At 36.0% G+C, this 10,989-nt stretch overlaps 1 protein-coding gene across 4 annotated transcripts in view; it reads right to left on the reverse strand.

Annotated features, from left to right (window-relative positions):
- Nap1l1 (nucleosome assembly protein 1 like 1) overlaps positions 1 to 6,411 on the reverse strand; it is a 22,971-nt gene extending 16,560 nt beyond the window's left edge. For 2 of the 4 annotated variants that reach the window (XM_004623743.2, XM_004623744.3), the window contains exons 1-3: positions 6,375 to 6,410; positions 2,334 to 2,419; positions 909 to 1,011 (exon numbers count right to left, since the gene is read on the reverse strand). In XM_004623743.2, the coding sequence (XP_004623800.1) occupies positions 909 to 1,011; positions 2,334 to 2,419; positions 6,375 to 6,391 (206 nt within the window). In that variant the 5' untranslated portion in view covers positions 6,392 to 6,410. Of the gene's footprint in view, positions 1 to 908; positions 1,012 to 2,333; positions 2,420 to 6,374 lie in introns of all 4 variants that reach the window. The other 2 variants (XM_023716066.1, XM_023716071.1) reach the window with 2 other exon arrangements.
- Positions 6,412 to 10,989: the final 4,578 nt, after the last annotated feature.

Below are 10,989 nucleotides of genomic sequence, written 5' to 3' on the forward strand. Positions count from 1 at the left end.
ATTTCCTAAAGAACTTCAAAAGCACAAGCCATAAGCAAAATTGTGCTAACATAAAAACTAAAGATTTATGGTTTAATGGACATGGGAGGCCATGGCTAAGTTAGCAGAAATGGCACAAAAAATATTATTTACAAATCTAAAGCTGATATGGAACTAGTAACCAGAATACCTGAGAGCATCTACAAAATATGAAAGACATAGCAATCCCAATAAGAAAATGGACAAAGGGTACAAATGGGATGCCTAGGTCTCATAAGCTTTATGTAAAGAAACCTAAACTTCAGTAGAAATCAGAAAATATTAAATAAAACGAGCACATGCCTACTAGATTGTCTAATATAACTAGCAATGATCCCACTAAAATGTACATATTCCAAAGAAATTCTTCGAGAGGATATGCACAAGAATACCCACAATACAGTGCGTTTTGATGCAGACAGGGGCCCATCAAAGGAAAGCAGGTAATAGGACACATATCAAGGAACCAAGTAACATTAAGAAGCTAGAAAGCAGAAATACATATACACAGTAATAGATACCTAAATCTGTATCTAATGTGAATGGATCTTAAAATCAGAGTCAAGTTGTAAGCTGAACAAGATACTCAGGCTCTAATGATTTATCACAAATGAAATGAATCTGTATTTCTTCCAATTCTGTGCAGTTCTCACAAAGTACAAAAATTGCAGAAATGGTTAAGATCAGTGAACCAAATAAACTGTAAAAGACCAACTCTAAATAGAGTGGCAGTCTAGCAAAATTTCAAACTCCAAATAAGTCTACACTAACAGACATTAAGTTTCCACTGTTACACACAAAAACCTTAGATGAATTTTAAAAGTAGATACACCTGCAAAATGTTGATTACAGCAAGATAAAATTAGAAGGATGGAAAAGAAGATTTGTACCTTTCAATGTATCCTGTTGGTGTGTCTACCAGACCATCAAGTCTCTCTTGAAGGGCTGCAAGAATCTGAGGATTTTGCATCATCTGAACAGTCAGCTGACGCGCTTTAAAAAAAAAAAAAAAAAAGGGCATCGAAAGGATTTTATGAAAATGTTTTTCATAAAAGTCTTCCCAACTGGCCCATAAAATCTGGCATAAAGAATAGAAATGAGCAGGGAGCTAAAGAAAATACATTCTAGGAAAACCCAGTGTCTAGGAAAGTTCAAATTCCTAATGACCTCAGCACTTCTCAAGAGTACTTCCACAATTACTATGACCAACATCCCTTCTCTTCCTAGTGCCTTCTGTTTCACCCACCTTGTACTTTGGGAAGCACAAAGCTTCATCCAGATGCCTATCTATGATTCTTGATAGTCCTCAGAAGGCAGACAATACATATCTGAAAACTACAAATATAATGAGCTTTAAGCCTGGGACAAAGATGGAGAGTGACGTGGATGCTTATGTTTGATGTCTACGCAGTGCACTTGTGTGCAGACCAAAAAGGTAATAATTGACACAAAGGCTATAACTAAAGCCAAACATACTAGTGGCTTTTAATTCAATCTAAATAAAAGCTAAGTTTATGCAAAACAATCACAATGGTACCACCTTCATCAGTGCAGAGTATTACATAAAGTTGCCACTGATTTTCCAAATTATGATCATGAAGGATAATTTACTTCTGCTTTCACTCAGTGACTAAATGACATACACCTGTAATCATTACCAAGCAATTAGAAGCATCAATAATGGCCACCAAGGACACACAGCTCATATCTGTTAAGAAAACATTGAAAGATTAAAGCTGTAAGTTCATAAGTCTTATAAATGATTTCCATCTGACTTAAAAAGAAGTCATCTGATGCTGCAATATTCTTTGCCCAGATCTAACAGGTATTGCCTCAACCAGTACAATTCCTCACCACCACCAATACTCCACAAAATTACCTGTTGAGGTGAATTTTGAATTACATTGTATTGTAAATAACAAGCATTTTTTTAAAGAATGGATTTTTAAAAGACATACTACATATTTTCTACAAGTTGTACATTAAACATTGTTTAGAAGCACTACAATTAAGCCCTCAGTGACCCTTGATTCCCACCACCACCACCATTTCTAAATTAAGATAAAACAGTTGTCTAAGGCACAGATATGTCCTATCACCTTTGCAGTTGAGGATTCAGTGACTTGATGTGTCACATCCATGTCTTCCTTTCTTCTCTCTTACACTAAACATGCACACGTAGTTACTACACTGAAGGTACAAACAAGTAGATAAAGGACAGAGGACAAAGATCCAGAAGGAAATGGTACTTCCAACTCTCCTCTAGATAACACATGCCAGCAACCACTGGCTCCTGAAGTAATTTAAAATAATACCTTTGATTTTTGTTTCTTCACCAGTTTCTTCTTCTTCTACTTCTTCAACATCATCCAAATCTTGATCAAGTTCAGACTGTTCTTTGCTACAATATCACAGCATCACACCATGGTTCAAATGTACCAATTGCCAAAACAATATAGCAAAACTGAAATTCATTTTTAAATAAACGATTCTTTCAAAGATGACAAGAAATTCAAACGCTAATTCAGGTTTCTAAGTTACATAAACAAGTATTTAAATTTTCATTTAAAAGCATCTAGCCAAATGTAAAATTTACACATCCAGATTTTAAAATGTGATTTTGATACACTTTTCAGAGAATGTGACATCATATACTTTTGATATAATACCCAATGACTGCAGTCTTATTGACTGCTAGTTTCTTCTTAGCTATCTCCAACGGACTACCTTTCCTAGCCTACTCTGCAGCTAGATGCAGCTGACTTTTTGGCAGATTTTTTTGAAAAACAACAACTTTGAGGAAGAACGCTTACAATATGTCACATAACTAGAAAGCCTCTTTCTGTACTCTGACCCTCCCTTCCCTCTACAATACAGACTGACTGCAGCGCCAAAAGCCCGTATGATGACTCAGCATCCTAGGAAATGAACAGCACTGCACCACAGATGAAGGAGTCAGGAAAACAAAAGGGTCTGGACCTCTAATGATTAAGAAGCAACTATACCAGTCTGTACTATCGACTTTCCCTTTGTTTTATTTCACAGAAAAGATGGTAAAGAATTGAGCCCACTGAGTACATTTCTTGCTTAGTGCAAAGCTAGGAGAATGGTGCCATTTATTTAAAAAAATAGTAAAATAGCATCCCTCTCGCTATTGTCTTAAAGAGAATCACAAAAATTATGTTTGGAACATGAATTTACATCGAGCATCAAAAAAAAAAAAAAAAAAAAAAAAAAAAGGATGTCAGGCATCATACTGCATGCCTATAATCCCAGCACTTATAAGAGACTGCTTCAGGAAAATCACAAGTTTGAGGCCAGCCTGGGCTATATACAGACCTCAAGGCCACCTTGAACTCCATAAACAAGACCATTTCAAAAAAAGTGAGGGGAAGAGGACACGTAAATTCAAATAAACAATTCTTGATGCTTGCTTACATTTCAACCTATGAATCAAGATATTTTGCTTCCATGTCTAAACAGCATCTGAAAAGTTTTTCCTACACAAATATAAGCTTTCATAAAGGAACAAGTAAAGAAAAAGTATTAGGCTAGCAAATTTAGGTTCCTGTCTGCTAATGAAGTAATTTAGCCATCCATTTATGCACACTTAAGAGTTAAAGGTCACTGCCAACACCCCAGAGCAGACCTTTCTCTAGTACCTTTAATCGTTTACTGAACATCCAACATAAACCTTCAAAAAAGCAGGTACCCACGAATGATGTATATGACCAACCCAGCCCACCTATATTTTTGTAAAAAAAAAATTCATTCATTCATGTACTGTCTACTGCTGCTTTCGTACACCCTACTTTTGCAGAGCTCAGTAGTTAAACTGCAAGAGCCTTAAATGTCTAAAATATTTACTCTCAAATCCTTAACAGAATTTACTGACTTGGTCTAACCATCCCTTTTTTCTCGCTCTCCTCTGGCTAACAGGCATCCAAAATTAAGTAAGACAGGGAGAAATCAAGGTACAACAACCAACACACTTGTTTTCTAACTTTTCAAAAACAAAGGCTGCACAATGTGTAAGATTTAATCCTCCCAAAATCTTTTTAAGTAGAGACAAACATGGAAAGACAAGATAAGAGCAGCCAAACTTAGAAAGCTGGAAAATAGCAGTGAAATCTAAGCTTGGGAAGAACTGAAGGGCAGGCCCACATACTTTCTTCAGTGCCAAAAACTGGCGGCAACATCAACACTTACACTATAACTAGAACTAAAGATGGCTAAAATAGGGAGGACTACATAAAAGCTGTTAAGCAGTTCAATACTGAAGTCCTCTCCCAAACACTAGCAAAAATATGGCAGTTTCTTCTCTAGAAAGAATTAAGATTCACAACTAAACCTAGGGACCAGACACAATTTACAATAACAGCAGTGTTGTATATACACAACACAAGACCCTCCCTGTCTGCCTTCTCTTCACCTGTTTCTTCAACAGTAGAAGCTAGTCCTCTACCCAGACGATACACACTGATCAGATACTCAATGATCAGCTCAGAAAAATATCACTCTGACACTGGCTGTTTTCCTAACAAGTGCCCACTCTGATGGCCCAAAGTACTGAGTTCACCTACCCAAACCTCAAATTTTCCAATCAGCTTTTTAAAAAAGGTCCCAACAGTCCCTATTCTCACCCCCAACATGAGATAACCAAAAATGACCTCACAGGTAGGTAAAGTTGAGATAGAAACAAAAGGAAGGAAATTTAAGAGCAAACAGATATGAAGATGAAATATCTTTTAAAAAAGCTATTTCCATCAATGAAACAAGAACAGAATGTTATAAAAACAGGAACAAAGAGCAAAAAAGCTTCCAAAAAGTAAAGCTGTACTTATTTTAAAACAATCTGAGTGGAGGTTTCCGTGGCTCTGACCAGAAATAAGCAGAGATAAAAATGGAAAATATGACAGAGATCGGATTTTTAAAGAGACAATACAACTGGAAATTTTCAAAACCCAGAGTAACTTCCAGAAATATGTATTTTTTTACATTATCACATATAAATTATCAAGAATTATGACTTTGAACTTCATAGCAGCACTGGAAGCAAAGTGACAATGGACATAAGTCTGATCTCTCCCTCAGAATTTTATATCCAAATTATCAAGTACAAAACAATAGCAGTCATTTTCAATCTTATCACACATCAAAATAACTTACTGTGTCTTTCTACTCTTACAAGAAGGCAGGAAAGAACCAAGAGAACAAATATAGAATACAGCAAATTGAGGAGAAACAAAAAGGAAACCCCAGGAAGACAGTAAGGTAGCCCAGCAAAGACAGCTCTCAACCAAAATTAAGCAAGCTGGATTACAGTAGTATGACGCACTTTGACAACAGTATCACTAAACTGTCTGGTGTCTGTTTTTTTGTGCCAAAGACAGCATGTATGTACGGTCCCAGGAGAACCTGCTCTAATTCTCATGCATACTTAAGACATACTGAATAAAATTTACTTGTAGTATTCTGCCCTGCCTCCCTCCCTTAACCTACTGAGGTGGCAGACTACTATTAAATTAAACAGCATGCAGCTTATCCCATTCTCTTAAACCCCATTTCTCCAAGACATCCATCTAAACGAACAACCAACTACACAACTTACTTAAACCTGTGTTTACCAGGATGACTATTTCTCGATACATTAACAAGCCACATCGCACCTCACTCAGTAACACCTTCAGTGTGGAGCCCTGAGAAGCCTCAGAAAAGTTCAAAACAGATTATGACCCAAATAGTTTCTTTTGCTTTTCATTGCCCTATCTTTCAAACTTTCAATATAGTGATATAGCTTTATACAGCTAAGTTTGTGCTATGAGATCTTCAAAAGTAAACATTTACGAAGAACTGGTAATAAAGAAAAGCAGAAAAAGGAATTAAGACAAAACGCAGTATAGTGCTTACAACTCCAGAGATGAAAGGCTGAAAGACGAAGAATGTAACTGAGAAGGGGCACAAAGTGCTTCTAATAGTAATGCTCTATCTTTGTTATTGTTCAAACTCTACTCACAGATTTATATGCATCTTGCATCTACAACACATTACAACCCAAGCGGAAAATATTTGGAAAAAACATCTATACGTATGTATCACACATATATATATATAGTAAAGTAAGTCTAAATATTTATTATTTAACACACCACATTCCTAAAGAAAAACACCGACAAATACTTTACCTACTTTTGATGCTGATTACATACACATCATAGGTTGGATACACTGTACCTAACTATTAAAAGCAGAGAACCAAGCAGTCATCATTATACATTTTCGTAATTGATACTGCTAATAGCACAAAGTGATGCCAAATTTCTGAAAAAGAATCAACAGGTCAATCTGTTACTTACTTGTCAATGTCTGCCATGTTGTATGTAAAAACTCCAAATACCTATGGAGAGAAACACCCATGTTAAAAAAAATCATGCAACATACAAGATTTTTCTTCTACCTGCTAAAAATAACTTCAGAAAAATTGCTTAAAGCAAGTTACACTAGGCTTTCAAATAAAGTGTTACAAAGCCCTAAGAATCCAAAATTAATTTGATTATACAAAAGGAACAGCATTGAATCTTCATTCAAAATCTTTTTAAGTTTCTTAGTTTCTCAGAACAAATTCACATCATTTTAAACATTAATTTATCAAACTGACAGTTTCAGTATGTCCCTGGGCGTCTTAATTTCTTTATCAGGTCAGTCTCCTATACTTCATGATACTTATGAAGTTCTGAGCCTAGCCTATATCAGGTAAGCACGCCTTCCTTATCTCTTGTCATATCACTGATCATCAACTACCACTGCCTCTCCTCAGCCTCTTCTAGGATGCTGGTATGTCATCAAAACACCTTAGCAGATCAGCACCCCCACGACATTCCTTCCCACCAAAAGATTAAAACTGAAGAGAATACTGCTTTCAGGAAAACAAAACTTAAGGTAAATGTGTTATATTCAGGTAGAAAAACTGTTGAATGTTTTAAGTAATAACAGATTGGCGGGGGTGGGGGGACCACTAACCCAAGTTTCATTAGAATACCATATTAAAATCAAATTTTTATCTTTAAAAAATTAAAATCTTGGTATTGAATCCACATAATCTCACATTACTCATTTAAGTAACACATGTACTTATGGACAAAAACAACCAAAGATGTTAGGCCTGGTATGGTGGCACAGGCCTATAATTCCAGCACTTGGGAGTCCTGAGGCAGGAAGACTGCTGCGAGGATGAGGACAGATGACTGCATAATGAGTTCAAGGCCAGCCTAGATCAGTAAGTGAGATACTGTCTCAAAAAATAAGTAATTTTCTGAAACTTTTATTACAGTAAGACATACCGTAATTAATCCCTCTTAAAATACTCTTGTTTTGAACATTAAAAGTCCTAGAGGTTCAATGCTCATTACTGCCAAAAAGTTTTTCGGAGAATTTTTTTTCCCAACCTTCACACTAAGTTAAATATTTCTTGGTTGTATAAACTCCTACAAAGTTCCATTTATTTCCATCTCAGGTATATAATTAAAATTTAGTGTTAAATTCTCTCTCTTCCAACTGACCAAACCATAAGACTCACAATAAGAGGAATTCTATAGGCTTTTGCTAATTTTTTTTTCTGGGTGGTACACAATACTCATTCATATGTAATGTAATAAACTTGCTGCTACCATGGAACTTGTTTACAATAGAATGCTTTCTAGTCAAAAGTCAAGCAGCTAGAAGTTGACATTAAACCAAAGCAATTAGGATAGATATATAGTTATATTCTCTTAATGAGTAAAGGGAATTGTTCTAATGGTGTTTGTAAACAGGATATCATGTTTGCATCTTGTACAGCAAATAACCACTAGGAAGAGTATGTAATGTGTTAATTATTGAAACTGTCCTACCAATTTGATTTGAAACTGTCTCAATGCTATATGTCTCTCAATAAAATTATGGAAAATAAAAAAAAATAGCCAGTTACTGAAATAATAAATAAATAAATAAATAAAAATAAAGTCAAATTACAAGAGGTAATGAATCACTAGGCTCTTAAATATTTGTTCTAGATTACATAATTAGAAGTCTTTATCTGAGAATCTGTAAATTGCCATTAGGAGAGTTACAACCACAGCTTAATAAAGAATAGTTAGTTTGACTAACAATACCAATATTTGAAAATACATATATGAGGATCACAAACAGCTCAACAGCAAAGAAAATCTGACTAAAAATAAGCAAATGACTTGAACAAAATTTTTCAAGAAGTCATACAATATATCTGTATATATAAATTAGGATAATATACAGCTACTTTCTTAGTTCAATGAGAAGATTTGTACTAATAGTGTTTAGGCAAGATATTATGTCTGTATTTTGTACTATGAACAACTACTACGAAGACAATATGCAATGTATTAATTATTGTAACTGTCCTACTAACCTGTCTTGAAACAGTCTCATTGCTATTTCTTCATCAATATTAATAAAATTAATTTTTAAAAAAACAAAGCAAGAGATACATGACAAAACTTTTAATATAAAGGAATATATATATATATATATATATGCATACTTCCATATAAATAAAATCTTTCCATATATTTCATGGTGCTAAGGAACTGGCTGTGTATTTTCCACCACTGAGATACACACTCAGCTCCCTAAACAAAACCTTTCTAGAAAGGCCTGGTGGTGCAAGCCTGTAATCCCAGCACCAACCTGGGCTGCAAAGTGAGCTCAAGGCCAGCCTGAACTGCTTTGAGACCCTGGCTCTAAAAGACAAAAAGGACAGCCAGTGTCTGGTATCTAGTAAGAACTCAATAAAAAAGCTGTTTTCAATCTGGTCCACTTTGAATTATCCTTAGCATGTGATTGGTTGTTTTGCAAACTAACTCAGTAAGTTAAAGAAGACTACTTTTAGTTTTGACATTTTTGAATTATATTACATAACATTTAATTTAGGAGAAACTAGGTAAGAGGCATAAAGGAACTCTGAACAAACTGTTAACAACTTTAATTTTTAAAATTACAGGCCAGGGAGATAGCTCAGTGGCTTACATACCTGCCTGGCAAGTGCAAAGTCCTGAAGTTCAATCTCTGGTACCAAAAAATGAAACAAATTACAAAGATTCTTAGACCCCAGGTCCAATTCTGCATCAACATATCCAGTAAACCCAAAAGCCTATATTCTAAACAAGACTCCAGTTTTTGGGACAGAATTCTCAGATAAGCCAGATCAATTAACACAGACGTTTACTTAAACTTTCAAACAATTAGAATCAGTGAGAAGTCTGTCATACATGAAATTGTACTCCAAAAATGTGTGGAAAACTTCCACTCTTTTCTGAGGCAGGGTCTCACTATGCAGCCTAGGCTAGCATCAAACTCAGTGATCTTTCGGCCTCGGCCTCCCAGGTGCTGGGTTTATAGGCTTATGCCACTATACCTGGTTCAAAACTTAAAAGCACTGAAACCCTAGTGGACAATCTAAAACTGAAGGCAAAACAGGAAGCTACTTTAGCCTTGTGTTTATCAGCAAATGTGTTTTAATCATCTTGTGAAGTAAAAATTCCATTCCTGTCCATAAGTTCAGCATTTACAGAAACCATCTGAAGAGCTATATTCTCAGAGAAAATAAACCTAGACCAGTAGCCCAAATTCATCTCATTTTCACTGCCTTCCCAAACCCAACTATGCCCTAAAAATGCCCTGCAAGTGTATCTGCATATTCAAAGGTAAGCGAAAGGTACACCTTTACCATGAGTTGCAAATAATCCATTCAAATAATTTTCAATAACAACAGAAACTATTACTATGAACATAATGATTAAATATAATTGTCAGGGATGGCCAGATAGCTCAGGGGACTAAAGTGACTGCTTAGGCAGGCACAGAGTTGAGGGTTCCATAGCCAGCTCGCAGTGCGGGCCATGCCTCAGGGGCACACTCAAAGGGAGACTGACACTGGGTGTGGTGGTGTGCACCTATAACCCCAGCGCTTGGGAGGCCGAAAATAAGAGGATCACTAAAAGTCCCATCTGTGTAGTGAAACCCTGTACTAAATACATAAAAATAAATAAATATTATTGTCAGACTATAAACAAACTCCAGACAAAGAGCCATAGGTTCAACTCAGCAGCAAAATGTTCACCAGGAACAGAACAGGCCCTGAATTTTGCAGGGGGAGGGAGACGGAAGCCTCAGACAGATACCTGGCTGTCCAGCTTGGTCAATTAAGCTAAACTGGGAGGTAACAGGTGGGTCCAGGAAGCCACTGCTTACTGTCAGAAATAAGGAGTGAAAAAGGAAAAAGCCATTTTAAAAGGTGATAACAGCAAATTTAGAAAAAAACTAAACTGAACTTTCAGCGGTAAAAATAACTGACATCAAAGCACTCACTTCAAAACCACTAAATTACCTGGATGAGTGGATTAGATATAGCTGAAGAGAGAATTAAGGGAGCAGGAAGGCAACTTAGAAGAAATATACCAAAATATGGCAAAGATACTGAAGGCCGGAAAATCATGAAATACCTTTCATTGTTTCATGACTTTCCATCTTTTTGTCTATGCAATATAAACAAAGATTTCAAACAAATTATAGGAGCAGAGAACAAGACAGAATACCGCTAAGATTGTCCAGAGCTGCTAAAAAAATGCCAACTCTGACATTCAAGGAGCCCTAAAAATCCTCAAGATACATAAAAGTAAACACATTCAGCTGTTATCAGTAAAAAAGCAAAAATGCCAGAGACAAAAACATCATTTCAAAAATACACACACAGAAAGGGCCGGGGAGATGGCTCAGTAGAATAAGTACTTCCCTGGCAAGTGCAAGGGCCTGAGTTCAATCCTGGGTTCCACCAAAAAAACCCCAAACAAAAAACAAACAAAAAAACCAAAAACCTACACACAGAAAAAGCACTTCAAAGCCACTACAAGCTGAGCATGGTAGCATACACCTGTCATTCTAGCACTTGGGAGGCTG

The sequence above is a fragment of the Octodon degus genome, unplaced genomic scaffold, assembly GCF_000260255.1.
Source record: "Octodon degus isolate 3935 unplaced genomic scaffold, OctDeg1.0 scaffold00004, whole genome shotgun sequence".
NCBI classification, from domain to species: domain Eukaryota; kingdom Metazoa; phylum Chordata; class Mammalia; order Rodentia; family Octodontidae; genus Octodon; species Octodon degus.